Source organism: Eimeria necatrix, genomic scaffold, assembly GCF_000499385.1.
Source record: "Eimeria necatrix Houghton genomic scaffold, Enh_scaff165, whole genome shotgun sequence".
Lineage (NCBI taxonomy): Eukaryota > Apicomplexa > Conoidasida > Eucoccidiorida > Eimeriidae > Eimeria > Eimeria necatrix.
Window position 1 is genome coordinate 48,113 of NW_013655012.1, and position 14,772 is coordinate 62,884.

The window sequence follows — 14,772 nt, forward strand, 5'->3', positions numbered from 1 at the left end:
GCGAGAATAGTGACTGCGAAGGCCTCCAGGTGGCGCTTCACGAGGGGCAGTTTGGAAGACAGCGCAGCCAAACGTGGCGCGGTACTACGCGGACGCGAACGTAAACCGCCCGAGGCAGTATTGGGATTATGGGTCGAAAGTTGAGGGTCGAGGGTCCACTAAACGCTCTTTTAGGGTTTAGGGTTTAGGGTTTAGGATTCAGGGTTTAGGGTCTAGGGTTTGGGGGTTGTGTCCGGGGTTTAGGGTCTTGGGTCGAAAGAAGATCTTCAAGGTTTTAGTGATGAGGGTTTAGGGTTTAGGGTTTAGGGTTTAGGGTTTAGCGGGGAGGTTGGTTCAATGGACTCGTAGAGGAATAGACAATTGTAAAAATATAAATGAAGGGTTTAGGGTTTCGGGTTTAGGGTTTGGGGTTAGCCAAAAAAGGCTTAGACCCTAAACCCTAAACCCTAAACCCTAAACCCTAAATATAAAGTGCAGAGAACCCACGTTTTAGCTGCTGCTAGGCAAGGCGAAAGAAGGGAAGGGTTTTCACATCAGTTGCACTTTTTCGCGTCTTTTCTGAAACCCCAAACCCTAAACCCTAAACCCTAAACCCTAAACCCTAATTTGACTTGTTTTGCAAACGCAGGGATAAGAGGCGAAGTTTACCCTGCAGTATTTATCCAGAATGGCGCATCTGTCCAGGCAAGCAAACTCTAAACCCTAAACCCTAAACCCTACTAAACCTAAACCCTACTAAACCCTAAACCCTACTAAACCCTAAACCCTACTAAACCCTAAACCCTACTAAACCCTAAACCCTAGTGCCACAACAGCGAAGCGGCACTTGAACTCCGGAGCCCATTTTGGGAAGACCCTAAAGTTCATTTCGCTTGCCTGACTATTTGCTTCGGCACTTTGTGCAAGGGTTTAGGGTTTAGGGTTTAGGGTTTAGGGTTTAGGGTTTGGTGTTTAGGGTTTGTGTTGTGTATTTCAGTGCGCCTTTGCTGGAGAGAGTTTGCGGTACTTGGGAATGTTGAGAGACAAAGGATATAAGCCCTTGATTGCCAGCAGAAGCATCATTTAAGGGTTTAGGGTTTAGGGTTTAGGGTTTAGGGTTTAGGGTTTAGGGTTTGGGATTTGAGGGGCACGGACAGAGCAGCAAACGGCAACTAGGCATTCCCGCAAAGTGCAAGTTGCGAACTGCAAAGTACTTCGGGTTTATGAACTAAGTTTGCCTACACTGCTGCTGCTGCTGCTGCTGCTGCAGCTGCTGCTGCTGCTGCTGCTGCTGCTGCTGCTGCTGCTGCTGCTGCGGTGTACGTACACCCCGCAACGCATGCAGACAGCTGCAGCTGCTGGTCTTTTTGGAAGTTTATTTCTTTTTTTGTTTTTGTCAATGTGGGATTAAAAAGATGGCGGGAAGCTGCTTAACGCCATCATTTGCTGCAGCAGCAATGCCAGCAGCAGCAGCTGCTGCTGCTGCATTTGCTGCAGCAGCAGCAGCAGCAGCAGCTGCTGCTGCTGCTGCTGCTGCTGTTTCAGCTGAACTTGAAAGAATGGCCATAAATGCCACTTTTGATTAAAAGAATAAATGCGCTTGGGAGACGCGCCAAGTCAGAATTTAGGGTTTAGAATCTAGGGTTTAGGCACTAGGGTTTAGGGTTTAGGGTTTAGGGTTTAGGGTTTAGGGTTTTGTTGAGTGGCTTTCTGTGGTCTTCTAGCTGCAAAAGCAATTTAATTTGAAATTAGTTTGAAGTTCAAAGCAGCAGCAAAAGAAGTTTCTTTGTTAGAAGAAATATTGGAAATTAATTTAATTGATTTTAATAATAAATAAAAAGCAAATAATTAATTATTTATTTATTCAAAGTTTCCGCTTTTGGCATTTCTTTTGTTATTTCAAACTTGTCTTTTTTCAAATTAAAAATTAAATTAAAAATGCACTTCTTGCTGCAGCAGCTAATGAATCAAGCTGCTTATCAGCTAGGGTTTAGGGTTTAGGGTTTAGGGTTTAGGGTTTAGGGTTTAGGCTTTAGGCTTTAGGGCTTCGGGATTTTAGGGGGGTTGAGCGGAGCAGGCAGCAGGGTCTGGTGGGTGATCGCAGGCGAAAACAGTTGAAATAAATGCAGCAAAGAAAGAAATAAATAAATAAAAGTAAAAACAAATAAAAACAAATTAAAATGATTTTCATTTATGAAAAATTCGACTCTTAATTTCCCTTTTTCCCACACTCCGGTGTACGTACCCCCAGAAGCCACCGAAACGCCTCCAGCATAAACTGCAGCTAGCTGCGGCTAGCTGCAGCTAGCTGCAGCTAGCTATGGCTAGCTGCGGCTAGCTGTGGCTAGCTGTGGCTAGCTGTGGCTAGCTGGGGCCAATTATACTTATGTGTGGCTAGCTGTAGGCAGCTGAGCCTGTGCTGCTGTTGCTGCTTCTGGGGGAGCTGGAGCTCGCCTGCTGCTGCGGATCCTCCGCTAAAGAGGAAAATGGATTTAAAAGAGTTTTGAAAATTAGTTTTGAATTGTTGAAATGCATTTAAATTGAATTCAAGTTTGCCGGAGCTTCGTAGGGCCTGTGGAACCTGAAGGAGCTTTCAGAACACCGCGGCGAAGGCGCCGCGCAGTGACTTCTGAGCTACTTTTTGCGCTTTTTCCCCAAATATCTGCTGAAATAAAAGTAATAATAATATTTAAATTAAAAAGTGAAAAGAAAACGAGGAGTTTCGGGAGAAAGAGCTCCCAAGTGGGGTGTACGCGCAGGTGGACCAATGGCCTATCCGGGCGCGGGCTGTTGCCCCCCCCCAGCTTTCCGTGTTGGCATTCTGCAAAGTGAGAATTTGCGGTTTTCTTTGCAATTAAATTCAAAAAAAATATCAAAAAACTCACCGCATTTGTCTCTTTATTCTTTGCTTTCTCTGTTTGCGACTTCTGCCAAAGTTCCGGCAGAATTGTCCCGCTTTCCACTTGAAGTTGAACGACGAGCAGAAACACAACAGACCAGTCGATCTTCGCATTTCCGAGACGTTTTCACCTTTTTTTGGCTTCTTTAAGCAAAAACATCTTTTTTTGCAATTCATATTTCTCCTTCTTTCCCTCCGAAGAGGGAATTTCGCCCGCTTTCCACCCCAAGTGACCTCGCTGTCTTGGCGGCCGTTTCCAGTCGCAGTCTGTTCGTAATTGGCCCTCTGGACCGTTTTCTTCCCTTTTCTTTGTTAATAAAATTGTAATATTTGTTTTTTCGAGCTCGGACCTGCCGAGTTCTTTTCAGGTTTGTTCTTTTTCCTCTTCTTGACGAAAATCTGCAAAGTCGGAAATGCAACAACTCGGCACACAGTCGGCTTCTTACGCTGCCGCCTTCCCCGCGCTCTCTGAGGTGTACAGCCTCTCCAACTTTCTCGAGCCGGAGGAGGAGTCAACAGGAGCACCAGGAAGGCTCGGAATCAGCAGCAGCAGCAGCAGCAGCAGCAGCAGCAGCAGCGGCAGCAGCAACAGCGGCGATTCCGCTGCTGCGCCTGCTGCTGCTGCTGCTGCTGCAGCCGCAGCACCGCCTCCTGAGCCAGCAGCGGCAGCAGCACCACCTGAGCAACGGCCACCTTCTTCTGGGGCTTGTTTTGCTGCTGCTTGTGCAAAGACACAGCAGCAGCAGCAGGCCCCGCCCGTTGCTGCCCCGACCCCGCCGGGCGTAGCCACAACCACCACCAGCAGCAGCTGCAGCAGCAGCAGGAACACAAGCCTCACCGCCGCGAAAAGCAGCAGCAGCAGCAGCAGCAGCAGCAGCAGCAGCAGCAGCAGCAGCGGCAGCCTTTCCTCGCCCCCAGTCGGCCCCCGGGCCTCAGCAGCTGTCCGTACACCTGAGCCTTCTTCTACGGCTGGTTTATCTGCAAAAGTTTATCGCACTCATTCGAGTCCCTTGAAGCCAATCAGCATGCAGCAGCAGCAGCAGCAGCAGCAGCAGCAGCAGCAGCAGCAGCAGCAGCAGCAGCAGCAGATGTCTCCCCCGCCCTCTCCTCCGCAGCGCCGGCCGAAGCACTTTCAAGAAATCAAAATAATAAATTCCGAAGAACGCAAAAGTCCCAACTTTTCTCGCAAGCAGTTCAGCAGTGCCCACGGGCTGCCTCCCCCCCCTGCTGCAGCAGCAGCAGCAGCAGCAGCAGCAGCAGCAGTTCAGCACAACTACCCCCACGCGCTGCACCCTCACCCCCACTCTCACCCTCATTCTCACCAGCAGCAGCAGCAGCAGCAGCAGCAGCAGCAGCAGCAGCACGTGCTGCAGCGTGCTGCAGCACGGCAGCAGCGGCAGCCGCCCCCCAGCGCATTTGCGTTTGGGGCTTCGCTGCGGAAGGCCGGCGCGGGTGTGCATCAGCAGCAGCAGCAGCAGCAGCACCTGCAGCAGCAGCAGCAGCACCTGCAGCAGCACCTGCAGCAGCAGCTGCAGCAGCAGCTGCACCCTCCGCCGCCGTACCCTCCGCAGCTGGAGAGCAGCAGCAAACCCTTCCACCGCAAGCCCAGCAGCAGCAGCAGGCTGCCGTATCCGCTGAACAGCCTGTGTCTGCAGCCCGTGGGGGACGGCAGCTTCCGCAGCATTTTGCGGCAGCAGCAAAAGGAAGTGCAGAAGCAAAGAGTGGCGGGAGTGGATGTGCTGCTGCTGAGCGACGGCAGCATTTTGCCGCGGGTGGAGGGGGCCCCCCTGTGCAGCTTGCTGCAGCAGCGGGGGCCCCCCGCGCTGCTGCTGCTGCAGCAGCAGCTGGTTTGCTGCCTCCAGTTTCTCTACAAAGAAGGCATAAAGCCCTTTGCAGGTGAAGTGGCTCATCAACTCCGCAAAAAGACGGACAGCAGCAGCTGGGGGCCCCCCGAAGTCCTCGCTTTGGCCATGAGCAGCAGCAGCAAAGTGCTGCCAAAAGTAGAAAAAAGAGTTAAGGGAGAAAATGGTTGGCTGCTGCTGCTGCAGCCCGAGCTGGTGCCCGAGGGTTTCGCGGGGTTTATAGACACCCGGGCCCGCGAGAACCAGTACACGCAGCAGCAGTGGCTCGAGTTCAACAAGTCCGTTTTCTCCTTTTTTCTTCTTTTTTCTTCTTTTTTCTTCTTTTTTTTCTTTTTTTTGATTCTGTTTTTTATTTGGTTGAAATTAATTCGTTTGGAATGGCGGATCGCGCTTTTGGAGCGCCGTTTGGGTGTACAGACGGCTCAAGAAGGCACTCCGGCGCCTTCTTTGCGGGATTTGGGGAGTTGTTTTGTTCCATTTATTCCATTTATTTCATTTATTTCATTTATTTCATTTACTTCATTTGTTTTATTGTTTATTTCAGTTATTTCATTTGGTTTTGGACTTGTTTGGAAACAGCGCGTTCAAAGAGTGCGAAGTGCCGCGTTTTTCGGGTGTACAGACACCCGAAAAACGCGGGCGAATTCCCCGAGTCTGCTTTCCTTTTTATTTGTCGAGTTTGTTTTATTTGTTGGTTTATTTGTTTTATTTGTTGTTATATTTGTTATATTTGTTTTATTTGTTTTATTTGTTGGCTTATTTGAGAAAATTGCGTTCAACAAAGCAGCAGATTAATTCAAGAAGTCGAAGTTGCTTCATTTGTTCATTTATTATTATTTTATTCTTTTATTTGTTTCATTATTTTGTTTCATTCTTTTATCTAATTACTTTATTTGTTCATTATTTTGTTTGTTTAATTATTTTATTTGTTTCCTTATTTAAATTGAATGACTCCGAAACACTGCGGCTCCCTTCCCCTCCAAAATCCACTTCAAATAAAAATTAAATTAATTTCAATTTGCACTTCCGTTCTCTTCCCACAAGCGCCTCCCCTTGACCAAAACCCACCCCCTGCTGCTGCTGCTGCTGCTGCTGCTGCTGCTGCTGCTGCTGCTGCAGGTACTTCATCGAGAAGTTGCGCAGCAAGAACGGGTCCGCAGCAGCAGCATTTTGCGAAGGCCGCTACGCCTTGGCCGAGCAGCTGCGGCAGCAAATCCCGGCCTTCAAAGACTGGCGACTTGGGGATTTAATTCGAATGGTCCAATTAGCTTCTTGGGCTGGAGTTTTGACTTATAGAGAGAAAGCCTTAGTGCCAGTAGCTGCTTCTGCTGCAGCAGCAAGAGAGTTCCTGCTGCGGCAGCAGCGCGAAGCCTCCGCCCCCCGCGCTGCAGCAGCAGCAGCAGCAGCAGCAGCGCTGCTGCGCGTGCTGCGGCTCGTAGTGGACCCCGAACCCCTCGGGGTCTTTCTTGCACAACTTAAAGATTTGGTCCAGTGGACCACTCGGGAGCGGCTGGACGCTGCGGTGTACGGACACCCCAAGCTGCAGGACCTGCTGCTGGCGCCGCCCTTCTCGCGCTTCTACCGTCTGTACACCCCGCGGGCCAACGAGCACTGCACCTTCGTCCAGGCCAAACACTTTTTGCTGCCAAAAGGTGCTGCGCTGCACTGCAGCAGCAGCAGCCCCTGGCAGCAGCAGCGCTGCCCCATGGCCGAGCCCCCGCTGCTCCCCAGCAGCGCCGCCTGGAGCTTCCGCGCGCTCGTCCCGCTCCCCCAGCTGCAGCAGCAGCAGCAGCAGCAGCAGCAGCAGCAGCAGCAGCAGCAGCGGGAGAGGGACAGGGACAGGCAGTCGCCCTGGGCGGAGAGCGACGAGCAGCAGCAGCAGCACGGGGAGGCACGATTCTTTGCGGACACGCGAATGAACCACCTCCAGCTCCAGCAGCAGCAGCAGCAGCAGCAGCAGCAGCAGCAGCAGCAGCAGCAGCAGCAGCAGCAGCAGCAGCAGTTTGGGAGCAGCTTCTTTGCGGAGTACGACGCGCTGGAAAGAGACGCCAAGTCCCCCCAGGCCGTCCACAGGCTGTCTCCGCCCTGCAGCAACAGAAACTCCAAAATGCCCAGAAAAGCAGCAGCAGCAGCAGCAGCAGCAGCAGCAGCAGATAAATCCTACCCAACGCCCCTAATGCACATTCCCCTGCAGCAGCAGCAGCAGCAGCAGCAGCAGCAGTCGTTTCAGATGTGGAATGAGGAGGAGCAGTACAGTAGGACTGTGGCGCTCGAAACGCAAGAGCAGCAGCGGGAGGAGGAACAGCAGCAGCAGCAGCAGCAGCAGCAGGAGCAGCAGCAGGAGGACAGCAGCAACGAATGTGCTGTCCTCATTGAGCAGTCTTTGCTGCAGCTCGTCCAAGACAGCCCTGCGCGCCCATGCGCGCTGCCTCACCAGCAGCAGCTGCTGCTGCAGCAAGAGCAGCAGCAGCAGCAGCAACAGCAGCAGCAACAGCAGCAAAGCCAGCAAGAACTGCAGGAGGAGCTTTCATTCATTCGCAGCTTTACCAACAGTGCAGCAGCACAAGGGCAGCACAGCGACAGGAGCAACACCACCGACAACACAGGCAGCAGCAGCAGCAGCTACAGCTACAGCTGCAGCAGCAGCAGCAGCAGCAGCAGCAACAGCAGCGGCAGCAGCAACATGGGGTCAGACGATTCTCTGTCGGATTCGCAAAACTCCGAGCGAAATAACTCGCCCGACCAATTCCATCTTCTCCCTTTCTCCAAAACAATTTCAACAGCAGCAGAAACTGGAATACTACACACACTGCAGCAGCAGCAGCAGCAGCAGCAGCAGCAGCAGCAGCAGCAGCAAGGGGCGTCGGACAACTTTTCTATGTTTCATTATCCTGCAGATCCGGCGAGCGCGGAAAAGATCCTGCAGGAAGGGGAACAGCAGTGGCACGTGAGTGCGCAGCAGCAGCAGCAGCAAGAGCAGCAGCAGCAAGAGCAGCAGCAGCAAGAGCAGCAGCAGCAAGAGCAGCAGGAGCAGCAGGAGCAGCAGGAGCAGCAGGAGCAAAGCCTGCCAAGTTTAAGGTTCCTCTGGGGCCACCGGGTGTCTTTATTTGCTGCTTCAGTTGGCAACAACTCAGCAGCAGATTTGAAGTTCATGCCGCTGTGCTGCGACGGCACGGCTCAGGAAACGTGAAGGCGAAACTGGCGGAAAAAAACTGAAATTCGAGAAATAAAACTGAAATTCGAGAAGTAAAACTGAAATTAAAACAGTTAAAGAGAAATTAAAACCAAAATTAAAGCCAAAAGAGGCAAATTCAAAAAAGTGAAACTGCTTTCGGCTGGGCGCTGGAGCGGCGGTTTCAGGTGTATGCGCAGCTCAGGCTGTTCAGGTGTATCGACAGCAGCGCTGGCGAAATGGGAATTCACGTTGGCAGCAAACTGAACATGAATTGGATTCGAATTGCGAAATAGTTGAAATATAATTCAAAGTTTTGTTGAATTGTTCCCAAAAACCAAAAGAATTTCCTTCTCTTTTTCCTCTTTTCGAAACTCCGCACCTGCGGGCATTGCAGCTGCCCGTTTCGCTCTGCAAAAGAAATCCTCTTTTGCTTTCCAAACAACACCAAATGCCTAAAAGTCTTTTACAATTTACTGTCTGTGGATGAATGCTTCGCTGCAGCAGCAAACAAGGCCGCAGCAGCAGCAGCGCCTGCAGCAGCAGCAGCCGCTGCTGCTGCTGCAGCACAAATAGACCAGAACCAAGTAGCTTCTCCGCATAAAATGCCAAACAAATACAAAAAACAACTCAAAAATAAACAGAAAATGAAAGCTGCAAGTTATTCTCCATTGCTTTCGGCCCCTGGGGCCCCCCGGGGCCCCCCGGGGCCCCCCGGGGGCCCCCCGGGGCCCCCCAGGGGCCCCCCGGCTGCCGCTGCAGGCGGGGCGGAAGCAGCAGCTGGGGGCCCCTGGGGCCGTTTGTTGCGGGGAAAAAAAAAGAAAGAAGGAAAAGAAATAAAAGAAATAAAAGAAAGAAATAAAAGAAAGAAAGAAAAGAAAGAAAAGAAAGAAGTGGAATGGAAACTCCGGAAGAAGAACTGTTCCCGCGGGTCACCGCAGAAAGCCTCAGCAGCGGCTGCACTTTGCTGCTGCTGCGGACGCCGCAGCAGCTGCTGCTGGGCCTCGACTTGGCCCAGTGGCGGGTGGGGCCGAAGTTCAAAGGCATCCGCAACATCGACGTGGGCTGCCACTTCCTGCACTGGACCACCCCCGCAGCAGCAGCAGCAGCAGCACCAGCAGCAGCAGCAGCAGCAGCGCCAGCAGCAGCAGCAGCAGCAGCAGCGGCGGCGGCGGGGTGTACGTACACCCGAATGCGGGTGGAGGAGGCGCTGGGCAGCAGCAGCCAGCGCGGCGAATTTCTGCACTTCAGTGCAGCGCAGCAAACCATCGTGCGGGAGTGGAGTGCGCAGCTGGGGCGCTTTTTGCCGCTGCAGGAAGCAGCAGCAGCAGCAGCAGCAGCAGCAGCAAACCGCCTCGAGTTCCTCCCAGGCCTTGGCCTCTACCCCAGCTTCCTCCGCCCCCAGTGGCGGGCCCTCTCCGCCCACATTTCTGCTGCTGCAGTGGCCCGCGTGGAGCCCCTCGGCCGCTGCCTCGAGGCCCAGGGGCAGCCCCTCGCGCCCCACGAGCTGCTGCTGCTGCAGCAGCAGCAGCAGCAGCAGCAGCAGCAGCAGCAGCAGCGGCGGCGGGCGCGGAGGCGCGGGGAGGCGGCGGCGAAGCGCGAAGACGGCGAGGCTGCTGAGGCCGGCGATGATGATGCAGCAGCAGCAGCAGCAGCAGCAGCAGCAGCGGGAGAGGAAGCAGCAGCAGCAGCAGCAGCAGAGGAAGCAGCAAGGGAAAAGCGGGAAGCAGCAGAAGCTGCTTCCTGCCGCATGTTCTACATGGACCTGCGGCCTGCGCGGAGCGCAGCAGTTGCTGCTGCGCGGCGCGCAGCAGCAGCAGCGCGGCGCACGGGCCTGGACGCTGCTGCTGCTGCTGCTGCTGCTGCTGCTGCAGTGACTGCGCAGTGCACCGACCGCACGGACTTGCTGCTGCAGCTCATTCGAGAACAAGAAGAAGGCTTTGCTGCTGTTCTTGCGGAACTCCAAATGGCTTTTATTGCTGTTGTTCTTTGCCACCACTACCCCTCGCTGCTGCACTGGAAGGAGCTGCTGCAGCTCGTCTCCAACTCCGAAAGGGCCCTCTACCTCTACCCCGGTCTGCTGCTGCTGCTGCTGCTGCTGCTGCTGCTGCTGCTGCTGCTGCTGTTTTGAGCTGCGCGTTGTTTTGCGGCTGCTGCTGTCCTTTTGAGCCGCGCGCTGTTCCGCTGCTGCTGCTGCTGCTGCTGCTGCGTGTGCTCTTCGGCAGCAAGCAGAATGCAGACTTGCGAACTGCTGCTGCTGCTGCTGCTGCTGCTGCTGCTGCTGCTGCAGAGCTGTTTAGCAAGTTCATAGACACCTTCTACGCGCAGCTGGAACAAGCCCCCGACGAGCTGACGGAGTTGGAGCCGCTGCAGCAAAACAATTTGCTGACGAGCTGCTGCGCTGCGCTGCTGGAGTTTTGCTGCAGCGTCGACAGGCAAGCCGCCAGGGCCGCGCTGAAGCAGCAGCAACTGGCAGCAGCAGCAGAAGCAGCAGCAGCAGCGCCTGCTGCTGCTGCAGCAGCCAAAGCTGCAGCCGCCAGACGCCGGGAAACCCACGACCCCCGCCCAGAGGCAATGCAAACAGAACAAGAGCAGCAGCCACCAGCAGCAGCAGAAGCAGCAGCAACAGAAGCAGCAGCAGCAGCAGAAGCAGCAGCAGCAGCAGAAGCAGCAGCAGCAGCAGAAGCGGAAATAGACAGGGCGGTGGCTGCGCAGCTGGCGGCGCTGGAGCCGCAGTACCGAGAAGTGGAAGCAGCAGCAGGGCGGCTCTGCGAACTCGTGAGGATTCTTTTCAAAACGGACGAAAAGAGAAAAGGAGAAATGAAAAACTTCTCCGAAATGGAACAGCTGCTGCTGGCGCTGCAGGGGGAAGAAGGCCCCGTAGTCGTCGGCTGGACGCAGGACGCCGCCGACAGCAGCAGCGACAATAATAACAATAATAATAATAATAATAATAATAATAATAATAATGATAATAGTAATTGTGACAATAATAGTGGAAATAATGGCAATAATGGAGATAATAACGGCGACGAAAGTGCCAACTTGAATACTTGTGGCGGCGGCGACGGCGCGGCGATGCAAACGGACGCGTGAGCTGCCTATACACCCGAGCGCAGGGCGAAGGGAACTTCGGGAAAGCGAACGGCAAAGGGAAATAAAAAGAAAAATAAAAGGAAATAAAAAGAAATAAACGGAAATAAAAAGAAATAATGACAAATAATGATAAATGAAGCGAGGAATGACAAATAAAAGCAATTTGCAGCCCCTTCGCCGCGCAGCAGATTCGAAACAAAAGAAATGCGAGGACGGAACGGAGTTGCAAGTTGAGGTGTACGTACACCCCAGCGCTCTGGGCTGTACGTACACCTGGTTCCCGGGGCTCTCTCTTTGCGCTGCTGCCCCGAAAGAAAAAAGAAAGGAACAAAGATCGGAACCACAAAGCTCTTGCAGCTTTGCTGCTGCAGCAGCAGCAGCTGCAGCAGCAGCTGCAGCAGCCGCTGCGAAGCAACACTCTTGTGTTTGTCGTGCATTTGTTTTGTCTCCCACATCAACGCATTCACCAAGGCCGCTGCTGCAACAGCTGCAGCAGCAGCAACAGCAGCAGCAGCAGCAACAGCAGCAGCAGCAGCTTATGCTGCAGCAGCCGCTGCAGACGAAGAAACTACACGAGCAAACCCTAGCCTGCCCTCGGCGCACAAATTAGCTTCATGCGCTGCTGCGTTACCTGCAGCAGCAGCAGCAGCACTCGGCTGCTGCTGCAGCGCTGCTGCAGCAGCAGCAGCAGCACTCGGCTGCTGCTGCAGCGCTGCTGCAGCAGCAGCTGCGGTGGACATACACCTCATGCACAGCGTCTGCGGATAGACAAATGCGCAGCGCCGCGCGTCTGGCGCTGCTGTCTTCTAATTATTTCTTTTCATTTTCGAATTAAATCCATTTAAGTTCTTTTGAATTAAATCCAAAATTAATTCCAAAATTAAATCCATTTGTTGTAAAACTTCACTTCGGGCTCAGGCCACGTCTACGACGGCGGGGGCGGGAGAAGGCGACGTGCAGCTGCGCGCTGCTGCTGCTGCTTCCCCTGCAGCAGCAACAGCAGCAGCAGCAGCAGCTGCTGCTGCTGCTGCGTCGTCCTTCTTAACGTTCTTGTTCCTGATGCCGCTCTCGTTGCTCGTGCTGCTGCCGTTGCTGCTGCTGCTGCTGCTGCTGCTGTTGCCGTTGCTGCTGGTTGAATACTGCGGGTCTTCGTCCCCTGCTGCTGCTGCTGCTGCTGCTGCTGCTGCTGCTGGTTTGCTGCTCTTTACTTCGTCTGTCTGTACATACACCTCGCTCTTCTCCACCAGGTGGTCTGCTCTGTCTGCTGCGCACTCTTCGACAGATCCATCATCAGCAGCACAAGTGGTGACGGGGTGGCCGCTGCTGCTGCTGCTGCTGCTGCCCTCGGCTCCCGCTGCGTCTGCTGCTGCTGCTGCTGCTGCTGCGTCTTGGCCCCCCCGGGGGGTCCTGAAGGTCGTGCGGCGAATCAAATAAGACAGCAGCCGCTGGCAGCAGTATCTCCTTGCTGCACTGAAGGGGATGGTGTAGGTGTCAGTGCCGTCAATTGTGTAAGTTACTGTTATGTCGTGCCCCTCCTCCAGCTCCTGCTGCTGCTGCTGCTGCTGCTGCTGCTGCTGCTGCGGGTCCGTGCTGCTCTGCGGCGAGCGCTTGAAGCGCAAAATGCTCAGGCGGCTGCCCAGGGCCAGTTCGTCTGCACAGCGGGAGAGAGGGGGAAACTGAAATGAAATAAATAAACTGGAAAGTAATTAAATAAATAAATTAAAATGCGAAATAATTAATTCGAAGAAATTAACAAAGAAGCCAATTGTTGCTGACGAAAGAACAAAACTGAAATTCGAAGTAGCGGCGGAAAGCCACGAGCAGCGCAGGTGCATGTACACCCGAGAAGCAGCCACCGCCGCTGGCTGCTGCAGCGCCGAAAGCAGAACAATCAAAAGTGTTTTTTGAATAAAATAAATAAATAAAATAACAAAAAATAATAATTAAATAAATTAGATTCAGCAGCAGCGCCAAGGGCAAGGAAACAACTCAAAAAGAGCCTGCAGCAGGAAGCAGCTAGGAAGAAGACCCAAGTGGATCGAAATGCAGCATTTTGAATTTAATTTTCCTTTTTGTTTGTTTCAATGAATTTCATTTTCCTTTTTATTTGTTTTAATGAATTTTATTTTCATTTTTATTTGTTTTAAATACCCGGAAGGTGATTTTTGGGCACTTTAGTTCCCGTGGCGTAAATTCGAAATTCGCATTCGTCACTTTCCGCAGGCGCCTCGTCGCAGGGCCTGCTGGGGTCGGACTCCACGGGCCCCTGCCGCTTCCTCTTCTTTGCATGCGCTGCTGCTGCTGCTGCTGCTGCTGCTGCTGCTGCTGCTTCAGCTTCGCGCTCGAGGGCCTTCTGCTCAGCTTCCTTCCTGCAGCAGCAGCAGCAGCAGCGCGCGTGGGGGCTAGCAAGAGCTGCAGCAGCAGCAACCGCAGCAGCGGCAATGTCGGCGGCGGCAAGCAGCAGCAGCAGCAGCAAGGCAAGCAGCAGCACCTGCAGAGCAGCAGCAGCGGGCATGCAGCCGCAGCAGCAGCAGAACCAGCAGCAGCTGCTGCTGGGCTCCTGAATTTAAAGAAATAAAAAAAGAAATAAAACCAACAATTGCAAAAAGACTCACCTCAATTCTTGCATCTTGGAATGAAACATGGGGGCGTGTGCCAAGTTGGACTGCACAGACAAGCCAGGTGTACAGACACCTCAGACTGCACGCCAGCCGAAGCCACGCAGTTTTTGAAATCAGTCTTTTTTCATTTCCGATTTCGAGAATTGAGTTCAACTTTTATTTTGAAAGAAAACATTTAATTCACTTCGAATCTGCACAACTTTGGGGGGTCCAAAAGGCAGAAAAGAGTTCCTTTTGGACTCCAAAATAAATCTAATCCAATCAAACTTTGTTTATTTTTAATTAAAATAAATAAAGTTTTTTTTTGGAAAAAAACTTCTCCAAAAATCAAAAGGGCTCACCTCCACCTCCCAGGTGTCGTCGGACTCGTCGAAGCCTTTCCACCGCACTTTGAAATAATCCTGAAAAGAAATGAATTCAAAATTAGGGTTTTCTGAGGGTTTAGAGTCCACAATTTAGGGTTTAAAATCCCGAAAAAAATTAATTCAAAATTAGGGTTTTCTGAGGGTTTTGAGTCCACAATTTAGGGTTTATAATCCTAAAAAAATTAATTCAAAATTAGGGTTTTCTGAGGGTTTAGAGTCCACAATTTAGGGTTTATAATCCTGAAAAGATACTAATTTAAAATTAGGGTTTTCCGAGGGTTTTGAGTCCACAATTTAGGGTTTAGGGTCCAGAACTGGGCTTTGTTCAGGCGTTTGGGTCCCCAAATTAGGGTTTAGGGTTTGTTCAGGGCTTCGAGTCGACAATTCAGGGTTTAGGGTTTAGGGTTTAGGGTTTATTGAGCCTCTTGAGACCCCAACGTAGGGTTTAGCGTCTAGGGTTTAGGGTTTCTGCGGGGTGTAGGGTCCACAATTTAGGGTTTCTTCAGGGTTTAGGGTCTAGAATTAGGGTTTCTTAAGGGTTTAGGGTTTGCAGTCGAGGGTTTGGGGTTTGCAGTCGAGGGTTTAGGGTTTGCAGTCGAGGGTTTAGGGTTTAGGATCGAAAATAAAAGAACAAATGCAAAAAAGAAACCCCAAAAAGAATTCTATTTTTGAATTTGGAAAATTCAAAAAATGGAATTCGAAAAGAGCCGCAACTGAAGAGCACTTTCATCTTTATTACTTTTATAAAACGTTATATTTAAATGCATATAAATATAAA

General features: G+C 52.2%; 4 protein-coding genes across 4 annotated transcripts in view; 3 read left to right on the top strand and 1 right to left on the bottom strand.

Moving 5' to 3' along the window:
- ENH_00019520 (hypothetical protein, conserved) overlaps window positions 1-1,019 on the top strand; it is a gene marked incomplete at both ends in the record, with an annotated part of 3,154 nt that extends 2,135 nt beyond the window's left edge. Inside the window, one exon of the mRNA XM_013584508.1 lies at window positions 977-1,019. Coding sequence (XP_013439962.1) covers window positions 977-1,019 — 43 coding nt within the window. The remainder of the gene's footprint in view (window positions 1-976) is intronic.
- A 2,272-nt stretch (window positions 1,020-3,291) lies between these two features.
- ENH_00019530 (hypothetical protein, conserved) lies at window positions 3,292-7,930 on the top strand (the record flags this gene model as incomplete). Its single annotated transcript, XM_013584509.1, has 2 exons — window positions 3,292-5,018; window positions 5,860-7,930. The coding sequence occupies 2 exons, from the start codon at window positions 3,292-3,294 to the stop codon at window positions 7,928-7,930; spliced, it is 3,798 nt and encodes a 1,265-aa protein (XP_013439963.1).
- Window positions 7,931-8,810: 880 nt separating this feature from the next.
- ENH_00019540 (hypothetical protein, conserved) lies at window positions 8,811-11,008 on the top strand (the record flags this gene model as incomplete). Its single annotated transcript, XM_013584510.1, has 2 exons — window positions 8,811-9,987; window positions 10,203-11,008. The coding sequence occupies 2 exons, from the start codon at window positions 8,811-8,813 to the stop codon at window positions 11,006-11,008; spliced, it is 1,983 nt and encodes a 660-aa protein (XP_013439964.1).
- Window positions 11,009-11,922: 914 nt separating this feature from the next.
- Window positions 11,923-13,637, bottom strand: ENH_00019550 (hypothetical protein, conserved; the record flags this gene model as incomplete). Its single annotated transcript, XM_013584511.1, has 3 exons — window positions 11,923-12,659; window positions 13,160-13,377; window positions 13,624-13,637. The coding sequence occupies 3 exons, from the start codon at window positions 13,635-13,637 to the stop codon at window positions 11,923-11,925; spliced, it is 969 nt and encodes a 322-aa protein (XP_013439965.1).
- Window positions 13,638-14,772: the final 1,135 nt, after the last annotated feature.